The 19174-nt window shown below is 42.9% G+C and overlaps 1 protein-coding gene across 4 annotated transcripts in view; it reads left to right on the top strand.

Moving 5' to 3' along the window:
* The window catches only part of MTMR14 (myotubularin related protein 14), a 41850-nt gene extending 22970 nt beyond the window's left edge, over window positions 1-18880 (top strand). For 2 of the 4 annotated variants that reach the window (XM_051981610.1, XM_051981603.1), the window contains exons 10-19: window positions 2000-2066; window positions 2864-2949; window positions 3329-3405; window positions 3614-3650; window positions 6003-6073; window positions 7597-7655; window positions 7804-7942; window positions 8706-8885; window positions 14187-14342; window positions 18245-18880. In XM_051981610.1, coding sequence (XP_051837570.1) covers window positions 2000-2066; window positions 2864-2949; window positions 3329-3405; window positions 3614-3650; window positions 6003-6073; window positions 7597-7655; window positions 7804-7942; window positions 8706-8885; window positions 14187-14342; window positions 18245-18425 — 1053 coding nt within the window. In that variant the 3' untranslated portion in view covers window positions 18426-18880. The remainder of the gene's footprint in view (window positions 1-1999; window positions 2067-2863; window positions 2950-3328; window positions 3406-3613; window positions 3651-6002; window positions 6074-7596; window positions 7656-7803; window positions 7943-8705; window positions 8886-14186; window positions 14343-18244) is intronic. The other 2 variants (XM_051981624.1, XM_051981619.1) reach the window with 1 other exon arrangement.
* Window positions 18881-19174: the final 294 nt, after the last annotated feature.

Raw genomic sequence — 19174 nt, forward strand, 5'->3', positions numbered from 1 at the left:
GATTGATGGAATTGGTTTTTAATTGTATCTGACATAATTTCAATGTGTTGTTGTTTTTTTTTTTTTTTTTTTTTTTGTGACAACCATAATCTATATAAATGCCATTTATTATTGGTATCATCTAAGAAGGTCACTTAATGTCTTTGGGTCTCTGTTCCCTCCTCCCTAAAATAAAGATCAGATGGAATGATATTTAGCTTTTTCATGACCCCAAAACAGATACCTTCTTCCTTATAGAAGTCTGCCTGATCTGCAGCACTGACTCACACACCGTATGGGCTCACTTCTCTTCCAAGGGTCCCTGGGCAGAAGAACTAATTCTAGCGACAAGTAAAAAAGATGTTTGTTCCATTGGGTCAGTAGGTTCTTCCCCAGCTTTGCTGCTGCAGTGAATGTAGAAGAAAGACCTTTTGGGGGAGATGTAATTTTAAGTAAAAGCCTATCCTTTTGTCCTTTTCTGGCTATCAGACTGAACAGTGACATCAACTGGTTGCTTTAGTCTCCATCCTTCTAGTGACCTTGAGCACTCCAACTGCAGAGAAGTAGGAGTTTCATTCTGTGGGAACAGTTTCCTTTTCCTGCACAAGCATTGCATGAAAATGCTTCTAGAACTGTTGATTCCTTCCCCCCACCACCACCAAAAAAAAAAAAAAAAAAAGTGTCTCTTGGTTTTCAGTACCATGGGTGTCCAGATCATTACATAAGAAAATAGGGACTCTGGCTAGGTTGTTCTTTTTGTTCATTCAACACCAGGAATCGGTCATACCCTAGTCAGAAATGGGTAAATTTTATTGTCCAATTTTAGATTATGCAGCCATACATCCTTACTCTGGGAACAATTTCCTTTGGATAGCACTTAATGTGTTTTGCAAATATCTCAATTGATCTTTCTCCCACTAGATCTATATCTACGAACCAGCTCCTATCTCAGGTTTTCTCTTCCAGTTTGGCAGTCTGTTGGTTGGTGTTAAATCCTAGCTGTGTCTCTCATGCACTTGGTTAACTTGCCAAGCTGTGTTATTCCCATTGGAAACACTGTTTTTGTCCTACCCTATAATCATGAGGGGCCTTCATATGTTCTTTCCCTTGAAGCCTCGAGCCTCAGCTTTCCAATTTACCATCTTTCTTGACCTACCTTCAGTGTTTGATTTATACCCTCTCCCTCCCCCTTCTTCCCCCCTCCCCCCCAGTTCTCTGCAGAATTGCAGCTTGGAAGGTTGCTGTTCACAGGGGTGTGTCTGACATGTTGAGCTGGAACAGTTGTGAGACCCCTGTGTGTGACTGCGGGTAATGGCTTGATTAGCTCAGAGCTGCAGCGTCTGTCTCTGGAGCTGCTGAAAGTGGGTCAGGCCTCTCCGGGGGCCTGGGAGGGTCAGGCTGAGGAGCCTGCTTTAAATTCCTGGGAAAGCCATTCCAATTACAGGTGGTGCATTCATCCCGGCTCCCCTTGGGAGGCTCTCCTCCTGGTATTCACCTCCCTCTCAGTGCAGCTGCCTACTTCTGAGAAGCAGTTGTCAGAACTTTGCTTCTGATGGGGAGAAGAGACTAGTAAAACTGGGTCAGAACCCCTGCGGAATTAAGGATTCTGAACAGTCAGCGTCTGAGGTTACCTCCTCTGTTAAATAGGATTCGGGCTTGTCTGGGCCTTTGCCCATCATCTTTTCTTCTCCCCCGCCCCATTGTCCTTTTTCTGGTAAAAGGAATCAAATCGGGGGATACCAGTTGGTGCCTCCTGTTTGAGGAATCCCATTAAAGAAGGTAGAGCTCCTGAAGAGTTAGGACGAGCACCTTCTTCCCTTTTTGTGGTTTCGTCTTAAGCTAAGACTATTTTGGATTGTTAATTACAATTTATGGCAATAGGCACAATAAGTGGATGATGTGATCAAGAACAGGATCGTTTATGCAATCTTACATTTTGTTCTCAATGTAAGAATCTCCTTCTCTCCCCACCCCTTCCGATTTTAACCACAAACCTAATGTCTCTTTTCTTCTTTTTTAGAGCTGGGACCTGGTGCAACAAACACAGAACTACCTGAAGCTGCTGCTTTATATAGTCAACAGTGAGGGTAAGGGCCAGTCTCCCTATGCCACCTCTTTGGTCCCAAACCCTTTCCTTTTCTCATGCATACAACCCACTCTTGCAGTACACTCTCAGCTTGTATTCTGTGCTTTGAATGCTTCCCAAGGTGGCCTGTAAGCAAGCTTCCAGCTGCAGGCATTCCCTACAGAGCTATTTAACAGTTTTCAAACTGTGATTGGTACAAGAAGGAGTTTCTTTTAAGGTTATAACAAAGTATCATTATCCTGAGGGTAACTGGTAGTCCCCAGATGCATCCCTATCTTCCCCTACCCCCCTATTTGGAGGGGAGTAGGAACAAAATGAATTTTAAAGCAAATCTCTTTATGTTATGTCCAGTTTTAAAATGTTTTATTTTCACATCAGTCCCTTCCAGATATTTGTATCAGACCCCCTTGAAGTGTGTGAGTCTTCCCTTGTGACAAAAAAAACTAAACAAAACTAAAGTGACACATATCAGCTGTATCTAATTGTTAGGACATCCTGTAAAAGGAGGAAGGGTGTGGCGTTTCCTCATCTCTTTCCTGGGGCCAAGATCCCTGCTTATTGTAATTGGCTCCTTAGATGGTTAGAAGTGGTCTGGATTTGGCCTTTGTCCTGTTAGCACTGCTGAGGAACAGCGTTCCCTGAATTACTGTAGTGAAATCTTTAAGCCTTCTTTAAGGGGCAGGATTCTGGGGATGACTAGCATTCCCACCTCCAAGTCCAGAAGGCCACAGATTCCATTTTGTTACTAGCTGTTTTTTGGTTCTCTTTTGGGCCTAATTCCCTTTGCCTCTTGATCAGATGACAGCGGGCTGTTGGTGCACTGTATTTCAGGCTGGGATCGGACACCTCTCTTCATCTCCCTCCTACGCCTTTCCTTGTGGGCAGTAAGTATAGACTAGGAAGCCTCAAAGTATGAAGTGCCCAGGAGATTCTCTGCCTTGGGAGAAGTCAATGATTTATTTCTTCCCAGCACCTCCCTTCCCTACCCCCACACTTTTTCCCCTAGAGAAGGTTGGATAGCAAGGCTAAGGCAGCCTTTGGTGGGATAGAAAACTCCCTTTCTGAGCCATTATGAAAGAACCTGTGGCTTTTTTTGGAGACATTGATCTCCATTCACTTATACTCTAGACCTCTGGGTTGGTTCAGTGGGACCTTGTGATTTCTGTTCTAGGGAAAGTAGGTGACCTTCATCAGCTATCCAGGTCATAGCTGCATATACCCTCATGGAAAGGTTATTTTATGATATCTGCACTCTGTTCCCAGGATGGGCTGATCCATGCATCCCTGAAGCCTGCTGAGATCCTCTATCTGACTGTGGCCTATGACTGGTTTCTCTTTGGGTAGGTCCCACATGGGAGGCTATGGGGCCTACTCCTGGTGGTCTCTCTGTATTTGGAGGTCATGGTTCTCTGACCCTGGGAATGGAAGAAGCATCCTTCCCCTTGGAATAAGGGGCTGAGACTCACCTAGTAGAGTGACTCGAATTTCCCCTTGGCTTCTTAGCTTGGGCCTTGTTGTGAGTGGGCTCATTTCCCTTTCTTTCTATAGACACATGTTGGTAGATCGACTCAGCAAAGGAGAGGAGGTGAGTGCCTTTTTTTGTGTATCCGTAGAAGGGAACAGATGTAGCCTTAAGTGACTTCTTGCCAAGGAGGAATTGAATCTGCACATTTCCTCCCCCACCCCCCACCCCTTCCTGATTTAGTAGAGAGTTGTCTAGCTTGTCCCAAGCCATCCAAACTGGGATTTAATATTAGGGGTTCCCATCCCCAGATGAATTTTCCCTTTTTATTCTATTTCTTTAACTTGGGGGGTGTGATCCTGTGCACTCTTGAACCCAGCTATTTGGTTTCTTAATTGCTGTCTTCCATTATTCCTGCCTACTACTTGCCCTCTTAGCCTTCTTGTCCCTAATTCACTTCTTACTATTATTCCTGCTTGGTAATTTTTTTAAAAACATCATATAAGGGATTTTAATCATGTTACTTGTGTAGCAACCCCACTGGGTAGGATTAGGACATCTCAAAGTCTCAGTCTTATCAGCAACTTCTGGTTCTAGAGACCTTGTCTGTGCTCTGATTACTTTCAGCTTGGACTCCATTTTTACTTACTTCTAAAATGTTAATTAATCGCATCAGCAGTATTATCTTTGTCACATCCTTCCCTACTGATGGCCTTAATTTTTATTACTTAAGATATTTATGGTGTTTCCAAACCTTTCCTTTTGTTCTTTCTTATACTTTTTTTTGTTTTTTCCTTTGGTTTTTCTCTTATCTTTCTAATTCCCTTCTCCTTAAGACCTCTTGAGGCTTTCAGCTCTTATTCTACCTTTCACATTCCCTTTTCAAATCTCCCTCTCTTGAAGGTGGTAAAGGGCTTTTATGATTTTTGATTTACAGGCCTGTCACTAGCCAAAGTCTGGGACTTGATTATAAAAGGATTGAGTTATTTTGTTTTAAATGTTTTATTCTGGTTCCCTTCCATGTTCATTGCACCTAAGTATGTAGAATCACTCAATGTTATCTCTTCTCACTTTGTCCAAAATAACTTTATATGAAATTGGGTTCTCTGCTTTTGTACACCCAGTTAAGCTGTTAGACTAAATGATTTCTGTATTCCCCACCCCAAGAATATCTCAAAGAGAGGCCTTTTCTGGTGGGTAAATTCTTTGTGTAAATTGGTTCCTTGAGAGAAGCCTGGGAAGTTAAGGTGGAGATGAAAGGGAAGAAACAGCAGAGGGGAAGAAAGATTCTTTCACATCCAAATGGTGAAAGGGGGAAGGACACGGATGTTAGCTTTGTGACTTGGTAACCTCTGAACCTAAGTTTGCTTATCTGTAAAAAGTAAAGTTTAATCCTACCTCTCTGGATTGTTGAGACTCAAGAGGTTTGCCAAGTACTTTTTATAGATTCTCATTAAGTACTGTCTAAAAATCTTTTATGTAGATACTGCATAGGTAATAATTGCAAATAATGGAATTGGGTATAAAACAAGATTGTGATAGAAGAAAAGGAGGAGATTAGGGAAAGCTTTGCAAAGATGGTGGCATTCGTTGGACATTTCTATACCCTTTCAGCCTCAAAACCAAGTCTATTTATGTTGACAAGTTTGCCCAACTCAAAATTTTCATATGACCCTGACTCCAGTAGTTAATTCATTTCTCATAGATGCTGACCTACATACATCCTTTATCTCTGCAACAAGGTCTCTGATTTGGGATTTGGAGGAACCTGATGGAACCATGCTGTTACTCTATATCCTATTCTCCTTCCTCAATATTCCAAGGGGAGCCCACAAACCACCAGTGGGTCAGCCTGATTATTTTCTCCTTGCCACCATCATCATAAAAACCCCCTATTCTCCTGCTCCTTGTCAGCAGTCTTCCCTTCATGTTCATTAATCCTTCCGTTATCTCCTTCCCCAGCTGTTCTTCCCTGTTAGCCTCCTTTCCTGAGATTAAAGGGGGGGAGGAGGGGGGAGAGAGAAGGCTTCTAATCCTTCTACCCTTTTCAACAGCAGAGAAATCATGTGGCCCTTTTTGTTGATAGGGAATGTGAAACCTGGGGCGTTTGACAGGTGGAGCTTGAGAATCTGACCCAACCTCCTGATCTATTGGGGAAGGAAAATAAGCCGCCTTTCTCCTTCTTCCTGATACTTTTTTTTTTTTCCTGCTCACCAGTCCTTAGGGCCCTCTTCCTGATTTTATTCTCTGAATTCCATAGTCTATACCTTCTTAAAAAGTATGTCTAGAGACTGCCTTGGCTCATTTGGTGTCAGCGCTAGAGAGCTGATAAGTCATTCTCCCTTCATATTTGAGTCTGGCTGATTTTGGAGGCAAGAGATGGGGAGGCAGAGAAGGATAGAGGTCTTCTCTCTTCAGAACTAATATTCTCACTCCTTGGACTTTCTTTTGTGTGTATGTGTGTGTTTCCTTCAGATTTTCTTCTTCTGCTTCAGTTTTTTGAAGCATATCACCTCTGAGGAGTTCTCTGCTCTGAAGTCACAGAGGTAAGGAGCCTGCTACATATACATTAACCTTTCCTTCCTGGTTCTGTCCACTTGTACCCTTGGGGGCAAGGAGAAAGACTGGAAGGACCCAGCCTAGTTCTGCCATAATTTATTGCGAATTTTATAGACTGAGAAATGGGGCAGATTCTAATAAAAACAAACAAACAAAAAAAAACTTCCCTAGATTCTCTTCCCATTACAGGGATCTTTGTATTTCCCTAAAGGATTTTTGGGTATTGAAAATAATGTGCTAATAAAGACAAATTGTCCTTAGACATATTATCTTATTGTTTCCATTGCACTGTTACAATGAGGAGACATGAGCCAAATCTCCATCAATTCTTCAGTTTTTACCTGTGACCTAGTTCTAGTATTGTGATAACTACATTTGAACATAATTAATGTATTTATAGTCCTATTTTGTTTTTATTAAAACATTCTTTAGCCAAACTGCCAAAGAAGTCAAAACTTGTGATGGTTAAGAACCACTCCTACTGATTAAATTGAAATAGGTATCAAAGTATTAAAAACAAAGTTAAACAAGTTAACTGCCATTGAAGACCTAGAGAAGTCATAATTCTCTTGCTGTCTTCCACTTGAGGTTTCATTTCACAGTAAACAACAGAATTGTCTGACTGGTGTTATGTTCATCTCCTTTTAAAGAGCTATAGTCCTGCATTTCATATTAAAAGTTGTTATTCAGAATGTTATTCTAAAGTGTTTTATTTCAGAAAACAAGACAAAACCTTTTGTGGCCACAAAGAATCAAAAGGTCTCTTACAGGATTGTGGCAACATTAAATTCTGACCATAAATAAGTACATAAAAATTATTCTATTCCATAATTCAGAATAACATCCTCCAGCTTGGGGATCTGGGACATGGGAAAGGATAATCATTGTGGTGACTTTTACATAGTTGTGACTAAGCACCTTTAAATACATTATCTTACTTGATTAAAGAATCTTGACCTCAGTTGATGGTTGCCACAGAATTTTCAACTAAGTGAGCTGCTTCTACTAAGTCCAATCTCCCAGGAAATATTTAGTTGCTCTATCTAGCTCTGGAATCCAAACATTTTGGTGTTAGATGGTATACTTTATATACCTGAAATCTAATGGGTTCAACAAGCATATCGCTAGCCTACTTTATACTAGTACTCGAAATACAAAAACGGAAAATGAAAAGTCATCACTTTCATCCTAATGGGGGGAGTCAAATATAGTTACACTTTAAAGCATTATCTGAATATTATGTAGAATAAATAAAAAATAAATAAACATAAGGTAGTTAGGAAGGGAAGGCACCAGCAGTTGGGGAGAGACATCAGGACACTTAATGTGCTGCTTGAAAATCATCTTGAAAAGAGATTTTCTAAGAGTTAAATGAAGAAGAATCCAGGCAATCCAGGCAAGGGAGACAAATTGGGGGGGGGGGGGGAACATGGAGATATGAGATGAGTGTTGTGAGTAAGGAACAGAGAAGAGCTACAGCAATGGGTCAGTGTCTTTTTTTCCTCTCCAGAAGGAAGAGCCTTCCAGCCAGGGACACGGGCTTCACTGTAGATGACCTTTGTAACATGAGTGAGTTGGGGGCCCAGCGGGTCAATGTGTGTTGTCCGGGGAACCCCATGCCCAGCGGGGAAGACGCGGGGGAGGGGGGGGTTCCTGGTGCCTGACACCGGTGGTCTCCTCACAATTGGCTGCTTTTGTCTCTGTTGGCCTCTTCCAGAAAGTAGGGATCGGGGTAGCACAACCAGCCTAAGTAGTGACTTCTCTCTCGTCACCGAGAGTTCGCCAGGAGCAACTGGCAGCTTTCCCTATGAACCTGTGGACCCGAGCTCAACTGCAGCACAGTCACAGGCCGCTTGGTAAGGTGCCAATCTGGAGCTGCCCCCAAGGGTGGCCCTAGCCATAACTAGCACTGCTGGGCACTCAGCTGGAGCCCCGGGAATCAAGGGAACCCCCTGGGGGCGGGAAACAAAATGAGGCTTTGTTCCCTTAGTGACTTGCTGCCCCCTCCAAAGCCAGCCATCTGTCGAGGGGCATCACTGCGGTCAAGTCCATACCACACAGAAGAAGGAGCTTCTTTGTGTGATGCTATTGGCTTCCTGTGAGCCTGCTCTCCCTGTAGGGAGTCTGTGGATAGACAATACCTCCCCTGGGGAAAAGGGGAAGGCAGCGGGTATTAAAAAGGTTAACTCCTTATTCCCTTTCATTAGGAAATTGGAAAGGTTGATTAAAAGGACAAGTTTGGGGCAGGTCAAGAAGAGGAAGCAAATTGAGTAGTATCGAAAAAGTAAAGGAAATGGGGAATAGAATTTGGAGGAGATATTCAGTCCTCCAGTGTTTTGGGAGACATTTGGTCATCATTTCCTCTGATTCAGTTGTCCTTTCTCTATATGTATGGGCAGAAGGCAGTCCGTGTTCTAGTATGTCTCTTCTTTAATGTTCAGGGCTACCTTTGGGCCCCAAGTAATTCATAAGCACTTGGTATATTTTTATAAGACAAGTCATACTGAATGTGTGAGCTTCTCCCAAGTTGTTTCTTTTAGAAAATGAATTCTGTGACTTTGAAACCAGAGAGGTCAACTTGGAAGAGCAGCTCCAAAGTGACTGCTTCTTGCTCTGCAGGAGGAAGAGTCATACATCTTCTCCCCAGACTGTGCCCTGGAACCGTCCCCAGCAATCAGATGACAGACAACCTTCCTATCAAGGGATTATGGAAGCCAAGTTTTCCAGTTCCTCATCCTCTAACCACTCTGACAACTTTTTCCGAACAGGAAGTAGTCCCCTGGAAGTCCCCAAAACCAGGTGAGGTGTTTGAAGGCAACAGAATAGCTGCTGATGGAGGTGCTGGCTGTGTGCTGCCTTCTTGGTTCTGAGTCTGGGAAGAGCCCGTAGCATGTGGCATCCTTCCCCTCTTAGAATCAGGAATAGCTAAAACTATCTTTTCATTTAAAAGAAGTCCATTGGTGTGAAAACCAAACTACTGGAAGATGGTCATGATCAGAGAAGTTCATAGGTGATAGTCGAAGAAGACATTACTCTGGATGTTTGCCTCCTTCCCTCAGGGATTAAGAATGCCCAAAAAAAAAAAAAAAGGCTTCTGGCATGAAACAGTGTCTTCAGGAAAGGAGCCCTTCCAGTTTCAGTTCTGATTTGTCAGTTTGCTTTTTGGGTATCCCACTTTAAGTATAAAAGAAAAGGGTTGAACTCAAGAATTTCTCTATTCCCTTCCAGTGCAGGTAAAGAGAATCCAAGGCTAGATCCAGTCAAAGAGATGAGTAGTGTAGATGTAGATGTGGCCAGCTGATGACAGAGAGTGGAGTGACAGTTCAATGATAAGTTAATGTGAACTGGATACATAAAGAACTAGAAAAACTGGAATGGGCATGAGAATAAAAACTTCAGTGTTTCCCAGGGAAAGGATTTTATGGTTAGCACTTGATTTAATGTTGAAGAGCATTTAACTCTTGCCAGCTTCTCTTCCTCCTTGCCATTCTGATTTTCTGCTCTCCCTTCCCTATGTGATCAATTTGAGAAATCATTATGGTGTTACTATACCCTTTGCTACCCTGACTTTGATAGATCTTCAAACAAAGTAGGTACATTCCCCTTCCTGGCTTTTTTTTTCCCTTTGCGGGGGGGGAGGGGGAGAAGGGTGCCCTGCATGGGTACATTGAATAAATATATAATCCCTGAGTTAAGATTTCAGAAAATTAGTGTGATTAGTACTTCCAAAATTTGGATTTTGTGAAGGGATCCTGTGTACTTAGAGCTAAGGATTAATTTTTAACACAGCATGTTAGAGAATGGATAATCTTGGTGATCTTTTTTTCTATATAAATTTATTAAACTGATCCTGTCTAGGCCTCCCTGTAGAATTAATAGGACTACCTTGCATTGGAGCCCAGATTTTTTAGGGGCTTTACTGACCAAGCTGACAGTAGGAATGGGTCTTGAAAGAGTAAGTTTAATAAAAATTTTGTTCATTTGAACTATAGCAATATTATTTCACTGGGGAAAATTAAATGAAGTTTTGACTCTTCATAAGTTGCTATGGTTTCTGATATCAGCTCCTCATCTGTAAATATTTTTCCCTTAATGATTTTATATGTAAAAACTATGTTATGTGATCCACATATGTGCCCATAAACGTGTGTATACATATATGGCAGGAAATAGAGAAATCAGATTTCTCTATCTAGTGTTCCTAAAAATGGAATTTTTTTTAAAACCACAAAGTTTTTCATTTATTTAGAAGAGAAGAATTTGCATGCTGTTCTCCTGTTATGATCATCCTGTTAGCAACAGTAACTGTAGCAGCATTATTTGGAGCCCATGTTCAGGCTCTGAATCAAGGCCTTGATGATAATGTGTACGTACCCTGACACAGGAACTCTTGCCTCATATTTTGTGTTGTGCTTGTTGGTCTCTTCTGTGGGGTTCTTCTTAGTGACCAGTATGGTGTCCCCTGTGATTAAAGGGAAAACAGCTATGTCTTGGCCTTCTGCCAGAAGTCAGGACATCCATCTTTAAGCTGGGGGCTGCAGGTCACTGGCCCAGGTTGTTGTCCTAGTGATCTCATATTTTTTTGCCAGTGTCCTTTGGCTAATATCTTTTTGTAGACAAGGTTTAGTCTCTTCTGGTCTTTCCAGAAACACTCTTAAGTACTCTAAAATGATTTCATTTAATCCCCACCTGACTTTGGGGGAAGAGGGATGCTATTTTTATCCCCATTTTGTAGATAAGGAAACTGAGGCAAACAGAAGTTAGGTGTCATAGGGCAGATTTGAATGTGTATCATCCTAATTGGAGGTCTGGTGTCCTATCCTGCCCCCAGAGAGGAGCAGCTAGAAAGAGGAAGATAGTCATATGACCTTTGGCAATTTCACAATCCCATGGACCTTTAGTTCATTCATTTGGAGAGTAAGAATTAGACACTCTAAACCTGTGATCATTCTACTACAAAAGGATTTTTTTTTAAATTTCCTGCCTTATGAATAGCATGCTAGTAAAGGAAAGAGGAGAATTCAAAGGCAATGCTGTTGCACACTTTAGATATTTAAAAGGTACTTCTCTATAACTCTGTCACAAGAAACCTTCAGGCAGAAGCTCAGTGACCATGGGTCATGAGGACCGACCTGAGATATAGCAACTCTCTTCAAGACCTGAGTTTTGGTAGGAACCCTGCCATTAAGGGGATCTTTCTGAGAATTTCCTCCTCTATAAAATGGGAGAGAGAATGAGAACTGGATCAAATCTGATCTGATTTCAGTTCTGATAGTTTACTTTTTTTTTTTTTTTTAACAAGCAAAGTCTCGTCAGGATCAATATGTTAGTATTGAGGTCCTTGTCAAATACTTTGATGAATATTGTAATTTAACACTGTAACTTAACTAGCATTGTACTAACCTAACAGCTGGTATATATTTTTAAAACAGATCTTTGCCTATAAAAAACTTTGCTATAAGCTTTCAAAGGTGTAAAGCTTCACATTTGGAAGACAAGAACCTCAAAAGAATTTTTATTTGCTCTTTTATAATTTTGATAAAGGGTTGCTAGGAGAATTTTAGGCTTATTTGCGGACTTCATTGCATATAGGCTTTCCATTACTCTGGTTAATCAGCAGCTTTCTGCACTTACAGGTAAGAGATGTATCCCTCCTCTGTGCTTCCAAGAAGGAAAAGGAGCCAAGAAAGATTCCTCCCCCCTCCCCCCCCCCCGAAAAAATTGTCATTCTAATAATAGTAAAGTCTTTTAGTGTAAACAATAGTAAGAGTTTCCAGAACGCATGGCTTAGGGCTGGTCTCAGAGATGTTCACAACTTCTGGGCTAGAATATTGGGACCCTGTTAGAGATGGGTAAAATTCCTAAGTTTTCCAGCTTCCAAATTTACCTAATCTGATTTTGTTTATATTTGGCAACTCGTTCTTCCCTCAAGAAGACCCATGGGACTAACAAATCAACTTTATCTTCAGATTTTCCATAATGATGGAGGAATGCTTTTAGCAAAAAGTATTTGTTAAACAGTTTCTGACTCTTTGTTTAGCACTATTGAAACCCAACCAGCCTGAACTGAAAAAAGAAATTCCACCTGATTTAGACAGATTGGTCTTGGATCTCTTTTCTTTGAGAAAAATCAGTGTTCTCAAAAGTTATTGGCCTATAAAATTATGTCGAAAGCTTCTTGTCAAATCTCTGGCATCTGCCAAGGTTTTCAAAACCAAGGACTTGTTTTTTTGTGTGTGGTTTTTTTTTTTTTTCCTCATGACTCCATAGAGAATCACCTCAGTAGTTAGATGAGCACAACTCTAATTGGAGAATTATAAGGAGTTAGTAGTCACAGGATAGGGGAAAAAAAACTCTTCTACTCTACTTCCAGAGAAGTAGAGAAGATCTACCAATTCTTCTCCGGTTTAATAGAAATTATAAACTCTTACTTTTGGGTCTGGCTCAGGCAGTGCTCACCAGTTCTTCACTTGACATAAATTTCTCTCTGCTATATGGCCCATGTTAGGTGCTTTTTCTTTCTTTTCTTTCTCTTTGTAAATTCCTTACATTAACTTTATTGCCAGTATAAAAGATCTATTAACAGTATTGCCTCCTCAGAGATGGTTGAACTGGGCTGCCATAGATTGCCACATTAAGCCAACAGAACACAGCATCTCCTGGCTTCAGTCTTAACATTTGTCTCCTTAACCCCTGTGCTGATTACCTCTAGAATTGGGCAAGAGTAGAATATTTTGGCAGGGACAGATTTGTGGGGCACAACAGATTTAAGGTAACAGTTCTGAAGCCAAGATGAGAAATGTGGTTGTTGGATGAATTGTGTGTTGTTAGCCTCTCAGGATTAGAATGGTCACAAGGAAGTCCACATGACATTTATTCAGCAATCGTGAGCCAAGGGCAAATGCAGCTCTGCCAAACTTGTTCTGCCCTTGTTTTTGAGGCTCAGAAATCCTCCTCACAATTCTTGTTCTCTTAACATAACCAAACCACCCTGACAATAATGAGAAAAAGAAAAGGACATCAAATAAGCTCTTCCTCTAGGGATCTGGAAATGCATTGGTAAGCCTGGGCCCAGATGGCATAGACCCTGTTTGAATTCCGTCTGTATGTGTCAGCTATGCCTGCCTGCATTGGATTTCACTCAAGAGGTGGATAGTAAAGAGGGGCTACCCTTGTAGGTTTAGTGAGGGTTAGGTAAACTGATCTGGGAGGGGCTGCTTATTTATCAATAATTTTCTTCCTCTTCCCCTAGCTCTTTCGAATAAAGCTGTCACTCATTCTCCTTGACTCTTTATTATGAATATCCTTGCAAATAAGACCAACCCAGATGCTGGGGTTATTGCTTCTAAATATGAACTAGCTTTTGGAAGGGCTGGTAAGTTGCCTGTGCAAACAGTGTCAAGCCTTAGGAAGAAGATCAAATCATATTTTTGTCTTTGTTCTTTGCTTTCTTGGATGTGCGGGGGCAAGCATCCTTTTCTCAATAGCATTTTCTATAAGCCTTAAGTCTCTGCATCACTCTCACATACTTTATACCATATAATTTCACACCTTGGATCCCAGGATGGTGAAACTATTTATTCCTTTTTCAAAGGACCATTTTGAATCACAGGCAGGATCAAGGAGAGAGATTAGGTAGGCATCTGAGTCTGTAATGGTCATTCTGCTGTCAAATCAGCGAAGAGTTTCTCCGGCTCTCCAATGAAATCTTTTTCCATCAAATACTTGTAATACCAGCTACCTCTTGTATCCACATGGTCACTGATTTGGAGCTTGATATCTTTGGTTTCGTGGGTAATGTGTCCTGTCATGTTGTTCCACCAGACTTCTATATGTCGGCATGCCTTGCATGTGGCCTTCCTTTATTTAAGCTCTTCCTGTAGGATCCGCTCTCTCGGTCACTTCCAGCCACATCTGGCTTCTTTTCACTTCAGTGGAGATTGACTCACTCTGACCTTTCCAGAGCCTTGATGCCCAGAACTGATTTAATCTTCTCCCCTTGTTCTAACTTTGGCCACCCTGATGGGACTTGGAAGAACCAGTCATGGGACTGATTGGCACTGATTGCACCATCTCCCCTCTTCTGTTTCTCTGCCCCAGATCAGAGGACCACTCCTTGCCTGGATCCTCCATCTCTACAGACTATGGCAGCTGGCAGATGGTAACAGGCTGTGGCAGTATTCAGGAGCGGGCAGTCCTGACCACAGACTCCTCTCTCCCTTTCAGCTTCTCGGATGAGCTCCCTAACAGTTGTCTGTAAGTGAATTGATTAGGCTGGGTGCTGCCCTACCTGTATCGGAGCCAGTGTTAAGTATAGAAAAAGCTGATTTATCTGGTGATTCAGATCACTTGAATCTGCTTCCTAGCTAAATGTGTTCTGTTCCCGAATCCTCTTTGGTACCTGCCTGGAAAGTGTTTTGGTGTAATGTTAAATCCCCCTCCCAACTTCTGAAGCCTATCGGCAGCCTTCTCAGTGGGGGTGTTCCCCAAGGGAAATTTCTGTAGGCTACAACTATAGAGAGTTCTATTTCTGTTCAAGCCTTTGCATGATAGAATCTTTTGAAGGAAAGGAATGTGGGAGAGTGAAGGCAAGCATGTGGCTTAGGCCAGACATGAGAGGAAGCTAATTTGGAGCTCGGGCAAGATGTATTTTTCCTGACTTGCAATTAGATTAATTTTACCTCTGAAACCATCTTTGCAGAAGATGGTCCAAGAAACACTAGTTCTGTTATCTAGAACATAGGGCATGTAGTTCAAAGGATCGGATGTTTCAGAACTTACTGTAATTCCTAGATTTCAGGAGAAATGTAGGTAGAATGGAAGACTGACCACCAGCAATAAAAATAACCTCTTCCTGTTATGCTTTCCCATTGATTGGAAATGTAGTCTACAGCTCTTACCATTGGCCCTTCAACTTGTAGGGAAAATGCTTCTGACATTAAGGCTATGGCTGTTGTCCTAGATTTTTTTCTTAAGCCTGTATCTTCATGCCCTGAGTGCTGAGAAGGGCTCCTATTAGAGATTGTCTTGTTAAGGGAAGCTCAAAAGGGAAGTGTGATCTCTTAGCCAGCCTTTATAGATGCTTCCTAACATCTTCTTTGGCCACTCATCCAGCCACATCCCTTTGCCCTTCAAAGGAAGGGTTAACTGCTTAACCACTGTGCTCTATGTCAAATTGGATTCCTCCATGAGGAAGACTTGGCCATGACATTTGGAAAAAATATCCTTCCCAATATATCTAAAAAAGGAGGGACCAGAGTGCCTCTTGATGGCTGTCATTTAGCCAGAATTGTCTCTTCCTTCTCCCACCCCCCACAACATAAATATTCTTGCTTTTTCCTTTTTTTTCCCCTTGAGAGAGAAAGGAGTAGAAAGAGTCAGCTCCCCTGATGTGTGGAGCAGGGTTACTCAGGCTCTGCTGAATGGAAATGTCAGCAGAGAAAGAACTATGAGAAGATATGACTGTGGGGAAAATCATGGTCACTTAAGAGTTTGCCCCTTGCCCTAGCTTAGGAGCTCATACTGACATCCTTTAGAAAGGCTTGAACCGGGTTCTTTTGAGAACCAAAAGGAAGTGGACTATTCTACAGCTGCATGGACATAGAATCGCCCTAGAAGAAAAGTCAGCCCTTGGAAACTACAAAAGGATGAAAATGACCAATAGCTTCTTTGCATTACTTCTATACCTTTACATTGCATTACATCCATACCTTTAATAAGTGAGTCCTAAACCCTTGGAAGCTTTTCTTCTGTACTAGAATCTTGCAGCTATCAAACAGAATTCCTGCAATTCAATAGCCTTAGGGGGAGAGATGGGGGAAGTAACAGAAGATACTTATATAGCCCGTGAGATCTGGGGCTCTGGACTCTTCTTTAAGAAAAAAAAAAAAAGTCATTATTAATCCACTTAATCTTTCAAAAGTTTGCCTGGTTTACTCAGAATAGAGCTGTTTCTAAGATCTTCAGAAAGTTATAAAATTTATTTTCCCTATCTCAGTCTCTAAATGGAGGAGAATGCTTAGTAGTGCTGGACTTCCCTCCCAGGTTTGCCCTCTGTCAGTAGAAAGCCTGTTTTCCCCTTGGGCTCTCTTATCTGATTGGAGAACTAGTTGGCCTTGAACTTTAAATGGGACTGGACATCTCACTAGGATGTTCAGTGCCTGTGAGACTTCTGTGATGGACATCATATGACTCTTCCTAGTGTTCCTTATCCTGCCCTGTTAAGAGGCTCCTTATCCCAGTTTCATCATCAACCTGCTGTGTATTTGGACAAAACACCTAAACTTGTCAAACAAGGAACAGTCGTCCCTCTTTGTCGTACAGGAGGATAAAAATCGTACATATGTGCACCTTGTGAAATTGCCATCTAATTGGGAGTAACCATGTTCTACCTAACACTGTACCAGGTAGCTACCAGACAAGAAGCAGATGTGTCCTAAGTGCAACTTTGATTATTACAAAGGCAGTTGTATGAGGAAGTTTTAATTCCCAAGTAATTTCAGCTGAAGGGGAAAAGTACCTTTTACATTGTCTTAAGACATTTTTCTTCAAGTGTAACCATAAGTACCGAGCCGTAGAGGCTTCTTTTTTCTTCTCTCTTCCTTCCCCACTTGGGTTCTCATATCAAACATCTTTTCCTTATGTTTCAGGGATCCTGAAGGGAGACTTGGCATTGGTCTGCCTGCCATCTTGTAGGGTGGGCATTTTCCTAGCTGGAGAGTTCCATTTACATATAGCTAGGACACAGCCTGTGATGGCTGATGGTCTTTTCTCTTGAGTATTGTTTGTCAGGGCATAGTATGTGGTTCCTAATTCCCTTATTTCTTCTTAGAAGGGACTTGAAAAGCTTGGTGGTATTGTGATGAAATTTTCATGTCCCCAGTGAGACAGTGCCCGAGGAAGGAGTTTGCATATCACAAGCTGACGTCAAATGAAATTTCCATGCAAAGCTTGCTTGTGATAGAAGTCTGAATTCTGGATGTGATTGTTATCCTCTCGAATTGGGAATGTGACCACAGAAGAACTGCTTGCTCCCCCTTCTGAGGGGGGTGTGGGGCCTGACTTGAGGCTGTCACAAGAGGCTAAAGACAAAGAGGGCAGAAACATCTTTTTGGGGAGGGGGAAGCTGCCACCATTCCTCTTGACTGTCATTCTCCTCGACCTCTGTACCAGCAGACTTGTGACCGGCACTTAATCCGTCAGCTGCACAGTACAGTGGTCTTGTGAAAAGGCAGCCTCCAGATTGCTGCTGCCTGAGCTGATCCCACTCCTGAGTAGCTGAGGCTGGTCTGTTTTTCCTTTTCCAGCAACAAAATGTAAGGACAGAAACAGGGCAGTCTGCCTTATGGCTGCCCTGTAAGGCAGGGACCAAAGTGAAGCACAGGCTCTTGGAAAGGAGAGCACTGGATGATAGGGCAGTGCATGAGCCTTAAACAGGGGGCTCCTGAGACTCTCCTCTTCCCTTATTCCCCAAACAACTAACTAGTGGTAAATAATCTACATCATCTGAGCTAGAACTGACTTGGAACCTTGAATTGGAACACAGGGTGCTCACAGCTCAGCCTTAAATTCTCTGTATCTAGAGGACAGCTGACAGAAGCTGCCTTAGCCTGCTGGGAAACCCGCCTTTGGGGAAGGCTGAGTGAGGATCCACAGCCCCTTCAGTCTCTGCTCCAGGATAGGGGACAGCCCAACAAACTCCAAAGGGGTTACCCCAGAGCCTCTGGACCCATGTTTGGGGGTGGAAAGTTCTCCTATTGCTCTGCATCCTATGTCCTGGGAGTTTCTGACACTTTAATGTTTGTTGTATTGCTTATTCACCATGAGGTAAGAAGTAATTCTGGCCCAGGGTCATCCTGCTCAAGGAAGTTGGAAGAGGATTGTGGCATTGTCCATTCGTCTCTAGTGCAGATCTGGGATGATTTTGAGATACTTGTAGCAAAGGTTTTTTTTTTTTTTTCTTCCCCTTCAAGATACAGTGGGAGCCACCTAAAGTAGCTCATGTCCCCATGTCTGTCTGGGTAGTGGGAGTGGCACCGAGATGGATACAAATGCTTGGACAAGGGGTACTGGGAAGAAACATTTTTCCCAATAGTGTGGCCCCTGAGTGACAGCCCAGCATAATTGTATTCTTCTTTGCAATTCTTCCCCTGGCCCAGGTTTACTGCACCAACTGAACGGGAATCCAGGTTGGAAGAAGTCCGCTCCACCTTCCTGGCTACCTACAGCAGCACAGTGGGACTCAAGTCAGTGACGCCCAGCCCCTCGGGGGCCATTGGGGGCCTTCTGGAGCAGTTTGCACGGGGTGTGGGACTTCGAGTATCCAGCAGCACTCTGTGAACCATTGCGGGCTCAGACAATCGCCTGTCCTGCCCCCTCCCCAGTTGAGCCACTGGAGGAATCAAAAGCCATGAGAGCCCTGAAGCCGAGGGTTTCCCCCCAGATCCTCAAGGAGCCTCTTGCCACCACTTGGCAGCCCAAGGGAATGTGCCCCAGCTGTGAGCTGAATCTGCAAAACTAAACTTCTGTTGCCCATCACCCTCCATCCCTGTTTTTGGTCTTCTTTGGCCTGGTCTACAAAACCTTCCTCCCCTTCCCACACAGCCCTCCAAGTTCTGGCCAGCCCCTGCCTGGCTGGTTCTTTCACAGCTGGAAGCAGCAGTGCTCTGGCAACCAAGGGGAGGCAGCATTTCTGGGAGGAATCCCTTGGTTTTTATTGCTGGGGGGAGGGGGGAGCTCACCTGCACTGAGGAGAAACCAATTGTGACACAAATAAAAATGTTGGACTCACTCTACTCACAGGGTTTCCCCTCCCCTTCCTGCCCGGTTTTGTCCTTCATTCTACTTGCATTCTAGCTTAGCCACAAGCTGGCTTGGAGTTCTTTGCACCTACCCCTTCCAACAGCCTCTGCCTCAGTCTCCAGTTTGTTTGAAACCACCTCTGGTCCCCTCTCTTCCAATGGGGACATTACATCCAACTTCCCTGGCCTCTCCTTGGCCCAAGTGACCTAGGGAGCCTGTACTGGGGGCGAGGCAGGCCTGGGCTCCAAGACCACGATGTCAACTCAAAATCAGTCCTCCCAAAAAGG

Source organism: Antechinus flavipes, chromosome 1 (assembly GCF_016432865.1).
Source record: "Antechinus flavipes isolate AdamAnt ecotype Samford, QLD, Australia chromosome 1, AdamAnt_v2, whole genome shotgun sequence".
Taxonomy (NCBI): Eukaryota; Metazoa; Chordata; class Mammalia; order Dasyuromorphia; family Dasyuridae; genus Antechinus; species Antechinus flavipes.